Source organism: Hypanus sabinus, chromosome 17 (genome assembly GCF_030144855.1).
Source record: "Hypanus sabinus isolate sHypSab1 chromosome 17, sHypSab1.hap1, whole genome shotgun sequence".
Classification (NCBI taxonomy): Eukaryota; Metazoa; Chordata; class Chondrichthyes; order Myliobatiformes; family Dasyatidae; genus Hypanus; species Hypanus sabinus.
In genome coordinates, this window is record NC_082722.1 from 30,943,776 (window position 1) to 30,960,868 (window position 17,093).

At 43.7% G+C, this 17,093-nt stretch overlaps 1 protein-coding gene across 4 annotated transcripts in view; it reads left to right on the forward strand.

The window, feature by feature from the left end:
• bcar1 (BCAR1 scaffold protein, Cas family member) overlaps positions 1-17,093 on the forward strand; it is a 243,493-nt gene that overhangs the window by 131,592 nt on the left and 94,808 nt on the right. Inside the window, exon 1 of one of the 4 annotated variants that reach the window (XM_059992790.1) lies at positions 10,755-10,919. The exons of 2 other annotated variants lie outside the window; for them this stretch is intronic. In XM_059992790.1, coding sequence (XP_059848773.1) covers positions 10,770-10,919 — 150 coding nt within the window. In that variant the 5' untranslated portion in view covers positions 10,755-10,769. Of the gene's footprint in view, positions 1-10,754; positions 10,920-12,412; positions 12,449-17,093 lie in introns of those variants that run through there. One more of the 4 variants, XM_059992791.1, reaches the window with a different exon arrangement.

Here is a 17,093-nt window from a genome sequence, read left to right on the forward strand (position 1 = left end):
CTCAGAAAGCCTTTGACCTGAAGTGTTAGTTCAGGGTCTGTCTCCACGGATGCTACTTGAACTGCTGTTTCCAGCATTTCCTGCCTTTATTTGCAGGGTATCCAGCTGTGGCAGTTTGCGGATTTTATGGAAGTTAGTTAATGTTGGGAGAGGTGATGGGTGCAGTGGCTCACAGTGCAGGAGTTCAGTCCTTATCCTGGGTCCTGCCTGTGTGGAGTCAGCACGTTCTGCCTGTGACTCTGTGGCTTTCTTCCGGGTGCACAGGTTTCCTCCCAACTCCCAGGTCCTGGACTGGTGGCAAGGAGTCCAGAATGATTGGAGATACAGGCTGTGGTCCAAGGTCTTACCACTCTGGCATTTGTGAGCTCCCATCTAGAGACAAATTTTTGGATAGTGAGTGCTTTGTGTAGTTAAGTGAAGGATGAAATAGGCATATGAGGAAGCCTCCTTTTAAAAAAAAATTTTCAGTACCCAGTTGGACCACACATACTTGTTTAACTCACTCAGTCTCCAATCACCTTCTTAATTTCCCTTTGGTCTCCTTCTGTCCTTCAGGCACTGCCTCTCTCTCAGCTGCTCTCACCTTTACTCACCCTCTTCCTCTTCGGCCCACCCACCGGATCTGTCGCACATCCCTCTACACTTTCTCACCCTTCTTCACATGACCCTCAACCACAACTTTCCCCCAGACCTTCAATCTCCCTTTATTCACTTAAGGACCATTCCCTAACAGTGTTCCTCTTTCCACCCACCCCCTGGTTTGCAGCCCAGTGCAGACTGCCCAGAGTTTCCCAGAGAGCTGTAATGGTGTGGGATGGTATGAGTAGCATAGCGATGAGCACAATGTTATTATGGTGCCAGCTGGCAGATCAGGGTTCAGTTCCCACTGCTGCCTGTACATTCTCCCCGTGACCACATCCCAGAGATGTGTAGTTGAGGTTAGCGAGTTGTGGGCATGCTACGTTGGCACTGGAAACCTGGTGACACTTGTGGGCTGCCCAGCACAATCCTCGCTGATTTGGGTCAATACAGATGGCACATTTCACTCTATGCTTTGATGTACACATGGGAAATAAAGCTAAACTTTCCTCCTTTTACAGGTGGTTGCACTGGCTTAGGCACTGGGGATGTCACTGGTGTGTTAGTGAGCGGGGTTGAATTTCCTGTAAGGGTGAAAAATGTATAGTTAATTTCTGCATGGTAATCTCCCACAGTAAACAGTACAATGACCAAGTTATCTGTTTTGAGATGTTTACTGGTTGAGGAAAATACATTGGCCTGGCCAAAGATTGACCATGGCTAATTTTCCAATGAAATAATTTCAGGAGCACTGAGATTGACCCAGGCTGTCCTTGATTTAGACAGGCTCCTGTGGTAAACCGGCAGTTAGTGCTGTCACTTCACAGCTCCTGTGACCCATGTTCAGCAGAACAAGCTGCAGTGCTGCAGAGAGGGGCATTAACACTGACAGGATTTAATCTGGGAGCCAACGTGGACTTTGGGGGAGGGGCTGAATGGCCTAATTCATGATGTAATTAATAAGTAATAACCCACTGGATAAATGCCCGTATTTATATGACTTCTTTGGAATGAACTGGAAGATGGGGTTTAATAAATGGTGATGCACTTTTGCATTGATAATGTGGCAGTAATAGCAGGTAGTAAATTACAATGGAACAATTCCATTAAGTCAGGTTGGATTCCCCTGAATGCATAAAACATAGGTGCAGAATTAGGCCATTCAGCCCATCGGGTCTGCTCTGCAATTCCATCATGAATTATTTATTATCCTTTTTAACCTCACTTTCCTGCCTTCTCCCTGTAACCTTTGACACACTGATTCATCAAGAAACTATCTACCTCCACCTTAAATACCTGCAATGAGTTGGACTGCACAGCCATCTGTGGCAATGAATTCCATAGATTACACAACTTTGGCTGAAGAAAACTTTCCTCATCTCTGTTCTAAGTGGACGCCCTTTTATTCTGCACATCCTCTCCACATCCACTCTGTTTAGTTCTTTCAATATTCGATAGGTTTGATTGAGGTCCCCCCTCATTCTTCGAAACTACAGCTCTGGGAGTATAGGCCCAGAGGCATCAACCAACCACTCCTCATATGTTAACCCTTCAATTCCTGGGATAATTCTTGAGAGTTTTCTCTGGACTGTCTCTAATGCAGCACATATTTTCTGCTCACAATACTCCAAATGGAGTCAGACTAATGTCTTATAAAGCCTTAGCATCACATCCTTGCTTTAGTATTCTAACCTCTTGAAATGGATGCTAACGTCGTGTTTGTCTTTCTTGCCACCAGCTCAACCTGCAAGTTAACCTTTAGGTAATCCTGCACGAGGACCCCCAAATCTCTTTGCCCCTCAGATTTATGAATTTTCTCCCCATTTAGAAAACAGTCTATGCCCTTATTCCTTCTACCGTGCACTTCCCTACACTATATTCAATCTGCCATTCTTTGCCCATTCCCCCAATCTGTCTGTCCTTCTGCAGACACCCTGCTTCCTCAACATTATCTGCCCTTTCACCTATATTTGTATCATCTGCAAACTTGACCACAATGCCATCAATTCCTTCATCCAAAACATTGACATATAACGTAAAAAAGAAGCAGTCCTAACACTGACCCTTGCAACACACCACTAGTCACCAGCAGCCAACCAGAAAAGGTCCCCTTTATTCCCACTCTTCTGCCATCAGCCAATCTAATATCCATGCTAGTATCTTTCCTGTAATACCATGGACTTTTATCTTGTTAAGAAGTCTTATATGGAGCATCTTGTCAAAAGTTTTCTGGAAATCAAATAAACAACATCCACTGACTATCCTTTGTCTATTGTGCCTGTTGTTTCCACAAAGAATTGCAACAGATTTGGCAAGGAAGGTTTTCCCTTAAGGGAACCATGCTGACTGTGGCCTATTTTGTTATTTGCTTCCAAATACCCCGAAACCTAATCCTTAATTTACCCTTCTGCTTCTCTCCCTTCTTAAAGAGTGGAGTGCCATTTGCATTTTTCCAGTTCTCCGGAACTGTTTCAAATCTACTGATTCTTGAAAGATCACAGTCTCTTCAAGTATCTTTGTCCAAGTGACTAATCTACTTTCAGACTTTTCAGCTTCCCAAGCACCTTCTCCTTATTAGTAGCAATGGCACTCACTTCTGCCCCTGACACTCTCATGTCTTCCACAGTGAAGACTGACACAAAATACTAATTAAGTTTCTTTGCCTCCCATTACTCCCTCGCCAACATCATTTTCCAGCAGTCTAATATCAACTTGCATTTCTCTTTAACTCCTTATATACTTGAAAAAACTTTTTGCATCCTCTTTTATATTATTGTCTAGCTTAACTTCATATTTCATTTTCTCTCTTTATGGCATTTTAGTTGCCTTCTGTTGGCTTTTAAACGCTGCTCAATCCTCTAATGCCCCACTAATTGTTGCTATATTATATGCCATCTTTTTTGCTTTTATGTTATCTTTGACTTCTCTTGTCAGCCGCAGTTGCCTCATCCTCCCATAGAATGTTTCATCTTTCCTGCACCTTCCAAATTACTCCAAGAAACTTCAGCATTGCTGTTCTGCTGTCATCCCTGCCAGTGTCCCCTTCCAATTAACTTTGGCCAGCTCTACTCTCATGCCTCTGTAATTCCCTTTACTCCACTGTAATACTGATACATCTGACTTTAGCTTTACCCTCTGAAGTTGCAGGGTGAATTATGTCATGTTATGATCACTGTCTCCTAGGGGTTCCTTTGCCTTAAGCTCCCTAATCAAAACTGAATCATTACATAACACCCAATCCTGAATTACCATTCCCCTGGTGGGCTCAGCCACAATCTGCTCTTAAAAAAAATACTATTTCGTAGGCGTTTTACAAAATTGCTCTCTTGGGATCCAGCACCAACCTGAGTTTCCCAGTCTAACTGCATATGACTATATGACTGACTGCATAACCCCCATGACTATAGCAACATTGCCCTTTTTGCCTGCATTTTCTGTCTCCTGTTGTAATTTGTAGCCCACAATCTGGTTACTGTTTAGAGGCCTCTATATAACTCCCATCAGGGTCTTTTTACCCTTTCAGCTTCTTAAATCTAATTGATAGTAAGGTACTATTTGTTGTTGGAGAAATATCGAGTAAAGAGAGATAGTCTTAAAATTTCAGCTAGTCAGCAACTTTCCTCCAGTTTACTGCTGTTTAGTTTGAAACTGTGGCCCTTCTTCACAAGCTGTAGCATTTTTTAAAAACAGTAACTTTATTAACTTATTTGTAATATTCGGAACAATCTTAAACTGAAGTCCTCACTGTGAGGATGCACTCCCTCCAGTGCCCAGTTATCCCAGTAAAATTCCAGTGGGTGCATGAGCTTCACGTGCTCCCTGTCCATGGGACGCTCTGGAAGTCTGAAATGTGTTGAGCCATGTTGTGCAGCAGGTTAGCGTTTCTCCGCGGAATTGCCAGCCAGCTAGCTGCACGGCGTAGTCCTGTGGCAGAACTGCAGACTGTACAAGCTGATCATTCATGGGAACACAAGTAAATCGGAGCAGCAGAAGGCCATCACGCCCTCCACCATTCAGTAATGTCATCACTGATCTATACTGGTCTCACTCTTTTATATAGTTTCCCCATAACCTTCAAGTAAATTATCTTTAGAGTATCTGTCTGTCTATCTATCTCCACCTTGTTCCACCAACCTTAGTCTGTTTATATTTCTGGAGGGCAGCCAGTAGGGGGAGATTTGTGGTCAACACCATTCCAGTAGCATTACTAACATGACTCTTGGTGACAATGATGTGTATTGCTGAGCCACTAACACCCTTGGAATACTGCTTTCCTTCATGATGTGCTGGAGTAACTTAGGAGCCTTTGAGCAATTGAGAACTTCAAGTGAGTTGCACGGCAGCTTGTGGTTTTGTACGCTTACAGTACTGTGCCCCGGGCTGTTAAAAATACATGCTGAATGCCAAACCCAACCTTGTTTGATAGCAAATTGCAAACTCCAACACGCCTAACGTCACCAGGTACAAGTTGGGACAGATTGTTATGTTTAGTGTAGGAAGAACTAACTGTGCTTGTTGTTGGCTTCAGGAGGAACTGGCTGAAGCAACTTGGCTCTTTATTGCTGTGGATCGACATATTGTGTCTATCACTTTGTTCTTTCTTTGACCTTGTAGTGAAAGATGCTTATCAAAAATCAAGATAGGTTAGCACCCCCCCCCCACCATCTTGTCCCGTCTTATTCAATTGTGTAAGTGTTTTTTATATATATGTAGGGAATGTGAAACAAGCTTGAGCTTTGGCTCGACTTGAGGAACTGTGGGTCTGTGAATAAAACAGTAAGATTACCTGCTGGGAATAGGATAATTTTTTTATATCATTAACTAAAATCTCAGCATATCAGAAGTCCCAAAGAAGCTATTTTTGTTACTAGTTTATGTGCAACTGTACTCCCTGGTACCAGGCTAGCCATAACAAAACCGATTATTGGGAACACAATTCTTTTCATATCTTTTGAGCAGAACCTTGCAGTAACTGAAGAAGCGTGCTCATGATTTCACTGCCTGCTGCATGTAATTTTAACCCAATTCATGCTTTTCTATTCTCTAGCCTTTCTTCCTTATTTAACAGCACGTTTTATGGTATTTACTGGAAAAGTAAACTGTGGGTGTAGTACATGTAGTCTTGTGCAGAGTTTTAACTTGAAACATTGACAATTCCTCCCCTCCTACATGGGCTGCTTGACTCAGTTCTTCCAACGGATAGATTGAGGCTCTGAACTGTAGAATCTGTTTGAATTCAACTTTTGTTGTGATGATGTTGTAATAATTATGGTGACTTGGATTTGAACAGCAGGAGAAGGAATTTGAGTTCAGGATCCTAGAAGGCTACATTCTAGGATGAAACCGAGAGGGCATGTGTTTTTGAGTGTAGGTTGAGCGAGCAGTGTGTTCTATTTGGACCTAAGGAGGATAAGAGGTTACTGGATAGAGGTGTACAAGATGGTAAGAGCACAGATAGAATGAATAGCCAGGCACTTTTTCCCCAGGGCAGAAATGGCTAATACAAGGGGACATAATTTTAAGATGATTGGAGGAAAGTATAGGGAGGGATTTTGGAGATAAAATCTTTAAACAGATTTTACCTGGAGTGGTGGTCGAGGCAGATAAATTAGGGGCATTTAAGAAAATCTTAGGCACATGTATGATTTTAAGTGAAAACGGAGGGTTATGTAGCAGGGAAGATTGATCCTAGAGTAGGTTAAAATTTAAGCACAACACCATGGACTGAAGGGCTTGTACTGTGCGTTAATGTTCTATGAATGCACGACCTTTAGTTGAAGGTGAAGTGAGAAGCTGATTGGGAGAAGAAACGGATATAGATTGATAAAGAGATGGAGGAACAAGAGGTTGTGGGGGGGTGGTGAGGGGGGAAGAATTGCTGGGTATGTTGAGGGAGCCAGCAAATTCTCCATGGGTTGTATGCCTTCTTATGAAATGCCACGTGAAAGTTATTGTCTGTATGTGCATCTGTTTTTGCACTGGACATCAAAATTTTGTCCACTGTTCTCTCTCCAACACTGCTAACATTTCTGGGAAACCATCTCAGTAGTTCAGAGAATAAACCACCACTTCTGCTGCTCCTCCCACCCTCTGCGTTAGTTTCATTTTAGAGGTGGCCAATTACCCACATAGTCTGGTTACTTATTCCCAACAGTCCATCAGACCTATGTGGAAATGGGTGAATGGATTATTGCGAAGGGGGGTGGGACTTGTCGAGCATTTGAAAGCAGTGCAGTGAGCAGCGTACACTGGCATGCAGTTGTGCAATGTCGGACTGTTACTGAAAGCTCCTGAGTAAAAGGGATGGAATGCGTCCAGATTCCATTCAGTAAATCTGCAGATCAGGATGATTCAAATAAGTTTGGTTTGAATTCCTCATAAGGACATAAAGACTACTGTGCTAAAAGAAAAGAGTTGACAACCACGCTAGGTCTCTATAAACTGTGGTATATTTTATCCTAAGGGAAGTTATAGGAGGGCTAGTTTTAAGCCGTTTTTATTTTGGTTGGGATCTGGGGGAAGATGATATCTGGAATTCACACCACTCAATCATTGTCAGCAGTCTCGTAACAGGGGCCCACGCAAACATAAAACAGCTCTGAATTGACTATGGATCAGCATTGTTAGACTCAGTTGAACACAGAGGGAATGACTGTAGGAATCCAAAGTGCTTGAAGTAATGCCCCAATTTAGAGGTATTTTTGAAATGGTAGCGGTGGATTGGTGGAATCAATAGGAAAACTAATTATTTTCATACATATTTCTCCCTTAACTTGCTGAAGTTAAAGCAATGTCTGGAAAACCTTGTGGTAATATTGGGCCATGATGTCTGAGCTTCACTGTTCAGTTAATTCCTTCCGTTAGCCTTCTGATGTGCTTCACATCATGGACCTGCTGCTCACGAACCTATTAACTGCTGTAGGTTTAGTCTTCACTGAGGTGTTTTACTGAGTACATTCTTTGCCACTTTCTGGCCCTGTGGTTGACGTGACTTGGGCGTATGTCACCTGAATCACCAGGTGGCCACACCCCCACCACCAGGAAGCTAAATGCTGTACGATGATTGATGGAAAAAGGGCAGCTTGTAGACAGCCGTTTTATTTTGACAAGAATAGTCCACGCCTCAAGCCATTGTTTACTTTTCAAAAGTAGAATGGGTATTTTTCTGTTCCTGGTGGATTTGGTTTCCTGTTATTCATCCAGGATCTGAACAGAGTTCTGGTACACAGGAGTCTCGCCACAAGTATCCTGTGGCTTTTGAACTAATGCTTGCTCTTGGGTGATGTGGGTGGGGCCTGCTTTGTAAGTGTACAATTTAAAAGTTCAGCTTGCGATGTAACCTAATGTTGATGTTCCTGAAATGTTGGCTCTGTCTTCCTTTTCATTAATGATTTTGTCTACAAACAAGAGTAACTTGCTTTTGTTTATCCGAGGGCAAGGTTGCATTATGTGGCTTTTTTCTGATGGTCTTCGTTTATGTCTTGCATCTAGGAGCAGTCCTCTGATGCTCTGAAGCCACAGCAATCTCTTGCCTTTTATTCTTGGGTGACCCTTCTTGGAAAATTTGTTGAATTGTGTTTGATTTTTCCATTGGTGAGGTATAAACGTTCTGAGTTGAGTGGATAAAACTCTCCATAGCCTCTGTGTAAAAGCAATCACCACACAATCTGCTTATAAATCTGCGCAGATTACTGTGCTGTGAGATTTTGTTTCTAAAGAATGCAGTAAAAAGAATGTTGCCCCTAGAATGCTGCCAACTCTGCTTGTTACGAAATGTGTAGATCTTCCATTTCCTTCCATAGTTTTGCTTGTGAGATACAGACTTTATGCGCTGGCCCCTCACTAGCAGCGCTAAAGTAGGCTTTTATGTTTTTTGGGTCCTATAATACTGCCTTTGGCATGAGGAAATCAAGTTAATGATGGGAGTGCGCAGGCTAAGGCACAGACATTAGCTCCTGCAACTTGAACTGACAAGTGTTAAACTTGAAAGCGCATAGAGTAGTTCAGCCACGTCTGCTGCTTTCGCTCTCCATTTACTTGTGCTGTTCCTTGGAGATGGGTAGCACTAAGCCAGACAAGCTTAATCTTATATGGTCTTTTGCTTATGGGTTTAGCCAGCCTCCTGGCCAAAAAAGAAAGCTTGCTTGGCTTTGCTCTGAGGCCCGGTCTGTTATTCTGTGTACAAGACTTTGCTGTAACTCCCCATTGACTGTTGTGGGCTCTGAAATGCACCTCTTCCACACATGACAACATCTTTTCTGTTCCTGATCTAGACCCATGTGGCCTTATTTGAAGAGCCATTTACGATATGCTCCCTCAATACTAAAATAATGCATTAATTTACTAACTGTGATGCCACTCCCTCTTCACCATCCCTCCCCGCCTCACCTGAAAATTCTGTACCCTAGGATACAGGGTTGCTAGTCTTGCCTGTCTTTCAAGCGCTGCTGCCCATTTCCTCCCACGTCCCAAAGGCATGTGAGATGGTAGGTCAATTGGCAACTGTAAATTGCCCCTACTGTACGGGTAAGTGGTAGGATCTGGATGGAGTAGATGGGAAAGTGGGACGAATTGGAAAAGGGAAGAGGAGAAGCAGGTCTCATATACTGGGTACTTAGACACCAGGAGAGATTCCGCGAGCCAAAGAGCCTGTTTCCATGATTCATTTTGTGGAGGAGTCAGCAACCGTAATACGATGCATGTACTTGTCGAAACTGAAGGAGGAGTTCTGGTAGAGAGAAGTCAAGAATTTGTTATAATTCTTTATCCTTCCAAACTGCAGCATCACTGCTTGTCAAAGTACGCGTGTCAGCATATGGAGTTAGTGGCTGTTGGCTTATTAGGATTGATTTGAGACATTCTATCATTGCAAGCTGGTCCAGTCTGCAGGGAATGGGGCAGCGGGGCCTAGCCTTTTGTTCTCCCCTCCGATGATTCCAACATAAATCATGAATTTAGGGCAGAGGCGTGTTGAAAGGAATGCAGTTACTGGTGTAAATGTTCACAGTTATACTCTGCTCGTGTTTCATATTAAACAATTTTCACCTCCCGAGTCTTGGTTTTAGGCCAACTTCGAATCATGGCATTGCATCTGCTGGTGCGAATACAATTCTCCTGGCATTCCCCACTGTAACGAGAGGCACGGGGTGCCTGTCAGTGTTGCTTCGTTGTCACAAAACAACACTTTTCTTATCAAATAAAACAGTGATAATGAATCTGGTTCTGACTCTGATTGTTCAGCCTCTCCTGTGGGCTCTTTCGTTTAACCTAGACGTTCAGAAACTGTGCAGTCACATCAAATAGTGCGGAGCAGACGTTTGCCATGGACTAACATCATTAAAGGAGCCCACGGACCCCAAGCTGGGAACCCCCTGGTCTAGACTATGTTCTGAACTTGAATTCTTTTTTTTGTCGGACTGCTGATTTCTCTTCCATTTTAATCCTCACAATTGCATACCTGTAAATCATCCCAGGCAACTTGTGCAAGAATTGTTTTGCAAATTCTTTCGGCAGCACCCATGGCATTTCTTCCATTTCTTTCAGGGAGGTGAATCGTAGCACAAACTCTGTGCGCTTTTCACTGTATCTGACCTCCTTAGCGACCAGAGCTGAATCCAACTACCATCTGCCTTAGCATCCCACTTCACTGCAAATTGAGTACTCGGCAATCTTTCCTTGCCACTTCCCTGTCAGAAAGGCTGCCCGTGAAGTGTTGGCTCTTGCTTTGCCCCCGGCCTTTGTCCATACTGCAGTACCCTGTCAGTTGGCTTCCAGTCGGTACCGAGTGTTGGTGGCCTGCTGGATTGTGACGATCCTGCGGCCTTTTTTGATTCTGCCATCAACATCTTGTTACGGGATGTGACCTGCAGCAGGAAGCACAGCGAGGTTTATATTCTCATGTCCGACAGAGACAGGCCTGGCTGATGTGCCACCCCTGTCATCAGCACAACTGTGACCATTTTAGCAGCCCAAGAGGAGGAAGGTTGTTAAGTTCCTGCTTGGGGACGTGCGTTGCTCGTACCCACTTTTCCATCAGGAGGGCTGACCCCCCCTGAAGTTTGAGCAGGGAGGACCCGCCCACAGAAGCTGCAGAAGGAGAGAGGATTAATAAATTAAGTCCAAAGAGAGGGAGAGAGAGAGAGAGAGAGAGAGAGAGAAGTTTCCTGAGTTAGTCCTGCAGCAAAGGGTTGATGACCAGAAGAGAAAATGATCTCATTTCAACGGTGGCTCTTGCTGACAGCCGAGGCAAGGCAAGTCAGGACAGGCTATACAATTACAGCGTCCAGACATTCCTGTCGGTTGATTTGGGGGCGAAAGAAGGAAGAAAACGTTGTTCTGGAGTGAGTACTGTTGGAGTTACAGTAGCAGTCATAAGGTTAATGCTAGAGATTAACTGAGTAAAATTAGCTGTTACTGATAATGTAATAATGATGAGATTTCTCCTACAACAACACTGCTGCTTGATTCCACTGAGATTTCAGGCCTGGCTGGAGAGGATGAGGGCAGAGCACGTAGTGAAAACTGGACTGAAGTCATGGCACGTGAATTGGCAGATGCAACAGATTGGTTGGGAGGGAGTGACACACTATCTTGTGCTTGGAGGGTGTGTCAACAACACTGCTTTCGACCAAGATCAATCCAGTCAGCCACTTGTGAAGTAACTCCCAGTCTCCCATGTGTCAGCAACACTCCAGCTCTGCTGTTGGTTGGAAGATTTCAGCTCTCCACCTGCACATTACCGGGTTGTGTGCATCCCAATACATGTGTATAGCTGATTGTGTGAGTGGTGGAATCTATTTGCTTAATTAGCACTTCAAACATAGCAGATCAAATTAAATGTTATTTGCCAAACTCTTTGCTTCCTTTGTGCCCAATTTATCGAGGTCTCACTGGAAACTGGACCATCAGGGTCTTGCTGTTGAGCTGAGTGTTACCTTCATCTGATTACTTCAGATATAAAGGGCATATTTTCCCTCAGTTGGTATCTTAGGAATTCTGAAGGAACAAGGAAGAATTCAAATGGTTGAGTTCTTCATTTTGGTTAGCAACACAGTACAGGCCCTTCAGCTTACAATGCTGTGTTGGCCTTTTAAACTACTCTTAAGGTCAATTTAACCCTTTCCTCCTACATAGCCCACCATTTTTTTTCAGCCATCCAGCATTATCTCTGAACTTCCTGAAGTGCCTTAAACTTGTGGAAATACCCTGCACTGGTGAAGTGTAAAAGTTCACTATATTTAATAAACCAAGGCTGAACAACTGTGTATGGAAGTTGTCCTGTCCAAGATTGGAAGAAGCTGCAGAAGATCGTGAACATAGCCCAGCACATCACACAAACTAATCTTCCATCCTTGGACTCACTTTACACGGCACGCTGTCGGAGCAGTGCTGCCAGGATAATCAAGGACATGACCCACCCAGCCAACACACTTTTTGTCCCTCTTCCCTCCAGGAGAAGGTTCAGGAGCTTGAAGATTCTTACGCCTAGATTTGGGAACAGCTTCTTTCCAACTGTGATAAGACTGCTGAACGGATCCTGACCTGGATCTGGGCTGTACCTTCCAAATATCCGGACCTGACTTGCACTACCTGACTTTCCCTTTTCTATTTTCTAATTATGATTTATAATTTAAATTTTTGTTATATTTACTTCGATTTGTACTTCAGAGAGCACGAAGCGCAGAATCAAATATCGCTGTGATGATTGTACGCTCTAGTATCAATTGTTTAGTGACAATAAAGTAAAGTGAAATGGGTCTTTCGTACCTCCCATCTTAATTTGTGTTCTGGTTGGTTCCAGACAGTCCCATGCATGACTCTGGACCTTGCGTATTTCTTGGACAAGTGAATGCTCTTGAACTTAGAGAAGGTAGGCAGATCTCTTCAAGGTGGTACATCACACCTTGCATATACTGCAGAGTGCCTAGCCCAGTCCAGCTCACACTGACAGCCCAGCCGAGTCTACACATCCTGCAGGTAACTTGAATTGGAAAACATCCAAAGGAGGCAAACAGCAATGTTTTCGCTTCCTGCTTACGATGGAAGTGTTAACTCAGTGTCAAACACTGAACAAGTCTATTCCTTAACCTGCTCCTGTCTGAAAATGAACTGGGAGAGAAAAAAATTGCAGAAGCCATTTTGACATCATGCAATGACTGGAAGAAACAATCATTGTGCAGGTTTAATATCACTGGGTCAGATGTAATAGCTAAAGAAACCCACTGTGTGCATTGGCAACAAGACCCTGGATGCAACAGTAATAACTATTCTGCAATCAGAATGTTTCTCATCTAAGATCACTGTACAAAAGTTATTAGAGTAGATTCTTAGAATAGGATTTATGACCATTTGGCAAATGGTGACCTAATTAGAGATAGTCATAACTTACTAACCTGATTGAGTTTTTCAAGGAGGGGGCAGTGGAGATTGATGAAGGTAGAGCTGTAGAACTTCCTTCTATGGATTTTAGTAAGGCATTTGACATTGCCCCTCATGGTAGGTTCATCTAGAAGATTCAGGTGAAGGGGATCCATGGTGATTTGACCATTTGGATTCAAAATATACTTGCTCATAGAAAGCAGAGTGCATTGGTGAGTGCTGGAGATCTGTGTCTAGTGGTGACCTGCAGGATCAGTCCCTTTACCTGTGCTGTTTGTAATGTAAATAACGTTGATGGTTTTAGTAAGTTCACAGACAGTTTGAAGGCTGTACTTTGGGAGATCAAATGCAAAGGGACGGTCCACTGCTAATGGCTAGACAGTGTTGGTCTGCAGAGGAATCTTGGAGTCAAAGTCCATAGCTCCCTGAAAGTGGCTACGTGGGTTGATAGGCTGGCAGAAAAGGGACCTGGCAAGCCTGCCTTTATTGGTTGAGGAATTGGAAAGTTATGTTGCAGGTTTATAAAACTCTGGTCTGCTAGAACTCTGGTACGCTAGATCTGCAATATTGCATTCGGTTCTGGTCTGCCCATTATAGGAAGAATGTGGAAGCTTTAGAGAAGTAGCAGAAGAGGTTTACTAGGATGCTGTCTGGATTAAAGGGCATCTACTAAAAGGAGAGGTTAAACAAACTTGAGTTGTTTTCCTAGAGCAGCGGTGTCTAAGGGGAGAGTTGATAGAAAATGGAAGATTGAGTGGCGGAGATGAGCAGCCAGTATTTTTATCCCAGGGTCAAAATATCCAATACCAGAAGGGATGCATATGAGGTGATAAGGGGTGAGTTCAAAAGAGATGTGCACAGATCGTGGTGGGTACCTGGAATGGTAATGGAGGCTAATAGAACAGAGCTGTTAAAGAGGTCAATACACAGGCAAATGAATGTACAGAGAATGGAGCTTTTAGCACATCGTTCCAGTGCTGAGCTATACCATTCTCTGTTCTACTTTGATTTATTAATGTGGTTTCATACAAAGATCCTGTGTTATGATGGCTATTGAATTGATACAATAATACAGCGTGTTTCATGGGGCAGGCCAAATCATTTGCGTCAGGTAGCAGAATGCGTGCGTAGAAGAGCTTGCAGACAGTTGTAAATAAGGAAAGGTTGTTGGAGGGACAAATGCCAGTGACTAGAGAAGTTGTGTGATTCCACATCAAGGAATTAATCAGTAGAAAGTCTTCTGTCTCTGTCAAGGTTGACGCTCAAGCGTGGGTGTTTTTTATTAGCTTTGCAGGGATGATTTTTGGGGACAGAGTGGGGAGTTAGGTGCTAGATTAGGGTTTAGGGATATGGATGTGGAGAGTGAGAGGTCAGGCCGGAGTGTAAGCCTCTGGTCCACGTTCGAAGGCCAGCAATATCGTGGACAAAGATACTATAGATGGATGTCAGGCTGGCAAGTGCAGTGGATGAAGAACAGTGTAGACGAGTGCTGGTGCCCATCCCAGGTCAGCAATGATCCCTTGGTTACAGGAGCCCAGAGCTCAAAGCCTGGAGTTTGGGGTTCTGTCATCCTGGGTGAGTCCTGGGGTCGATACCAAAGGTCAGTCAGAAGTTGATGCCCGATGGCCAAAGCCCTGAGTCTGTGAGTCCACTGGGTAAGGTAGAGGCCGATATCTTGGTGTCCACTGAAGGCCTGGCCTACTGATGGAGGGGTGTTTGTGTAAAGGAGCTTGTCTTGCTGATGCTGTTCTGCTGAACGTGATAGGCATGCTACAATGGCGCCAGAACATGTGGTGGCACTTGTGGGCTGCTCCCAGCACATCATTAAGTTGTGTTTGTTACCGCAAATGACGCTTTTCAGTCTCACTGTGTGTTTCGATTACATGTGATAATTAAATGAATCTGAATATTGAGGAAGCTCTCCATACGTGGAAGACCTATAACTCGTATTCCATTTGAAATTGTATAAACCCTAGTGGTCTCTCCCAGTTGAATGTGAAGAATAATGGAGTCAAACATGACAATGACTGTATTTCAGTTGTCGATGGACTGAGCTAGGTATGGATATCCCATCAGTACTTGAGAATAGTCTTTTGTTTGGAGGGAAATCTGCTATTGAAAACATAGGGCTGCTTAAACTTTGAGTGAAGAAGAAATCATGTCTTGCATACCAAAATGATAGGCTGAATCTAAAACATGTCATGACACCATGACACACTTTGGAGAGAAAATGACCAAATTTAGTATTTGCTATCCGCATTCCCGGGTTTAAAAATTGTTGTTGGGCAATTAGTGCTGCAGTTCACAGGATTTATGAAGCAGAACTGCCCATGACTCATGGAACAAGCACTTCCTGTTTCTAGAAAAGCTCAGAGTCACATTTGTAATTCCAACAGGAGTGGCAATGAGGGGTTTATGGGCCGACGGCTTACTCCGCTCCTGCACCACCCCCTGGGTGGTCAGGCCAGCAGGTCATTTTTGCTGAAGTCACTTTATTCTAGTGAGGTTGATGCTAGTATACGACCCCTACAAAGAAGCACAGTTTCTCTCCGAATGGGCAAACTCACAAGTTCTGTAACTTGGCCGTAGAAACGTGGAAAGCAGCAGAGTGGGCCATTTGGTCCTTCTGGCCTACCCCTTTCTTCAACATTATAATATTTTCAGTAACCCGTTCCTGCACATTCCCCATATTCCTTTGGCAGTAAGAAATATAGCTATCTCCTCCTTAAAATACATTTACTGCCTTGGAGTCTTGTGAGAGAGAATTTCAGATTTCTCACAACCTGTGTTCTGAACAGCATACACCGTACTTTGAACCCCTGGATCTGGACTATTGGGAATATCCTCTGTTAGAATTTTAGAGCTTCCTTTGACATCCCCTGCTTCTTTGATCCTGCACTGACTATGGGCCAAAACAACACAATCTGTCCTTGTGTGTTAGTCCTGCCATTCCAGAATTCAGCTCTGTGCAACAAATGTTCACTATCTCCACTGGCAAGAATATCATTCCTCAGATAGTGTTGTCTAAGCTCACGGAAGAGATCAAGATGGGTTTAAACAATGCAATTTCTGGCAATAAATTGCCATTCTCATTTCATAATGTGATCAGGACATCCTTTCTTGTGTATTGTGCTTGCAATGGCAGTCATTTTTATTTACTTAGAATAGAGGTCCCCAACCTGGTGTCCACAGATATCTCAGTTAGTGATAGGGATCCTTGGCATAAAAAGGTTGTGAACCCCTGATTTAGAGACACAGCTTCCGGGACAATGCTCCGGGACAATGCTCCGGGACAATGCTCCCACACTGCCCAGTCACACACATGTGACCAATTAACCTAGCAACCTGTATGCCTTTGGAACATGGGAGAAAACCAGAGCACCTAGAAGAAACCCACATGGTCACAGGGAGAATGTCCAAACTCCTTACAGACAATGGTGGAATTAAGCCCGGGTTGTTGGCATTGTAATAGTGTTACACTAACTGCTACCCTGGGCCGGCTGGTGGTGTAGTGGCATCAACTCTGGACTTCAAGGCAGATGGTCCTGGCCAACCTGGGCAGCAGCAGTATCTGCGTGGAAGAAAGGCCTGGCAGTCTGTTTCTGTATCTTGCCCTATGGTCCATGAGGTCACAAAGAGTCAGACTCAACTGAACAACTACTACCCTACTGTTGCCTTCCTGATAGTTTGCTTTCAGAGACTGACAAGGTCTCATTATACCTTCCCTTTCCCCAGTCCATCACCGGCCAGGAAATAAACTTTTTTTCCCTGTTGTAAGAACTGAGTGTATAACTTCACATTTATCCACATTGTTCTGCATAGCCATACATGGGCCGACTCCTGCAACTTGTCGAAATCACATTGAATTCTCTTCCTCTTCACAGCTCAAACTCCCCACTGCACCTCCCTATCTTGTGTCCTCTGCAAGTTTAACTAAATGCATGCTGTGTTTAGCTCCCTCATCCAGATCATTGTGAATAGCGGGGGCCTTACCAAAGTAGCTTCAAGTTATTTCAGAGTCTGCATATTTGCAGCTCAATTTATAATCCTGTCCCTCAAAGGCATATTTTACATAAGTTTTCTGGATGTGACAAGAACAGTGATTTTTCACTGATCTTTGCTCCTAAACCCAAATG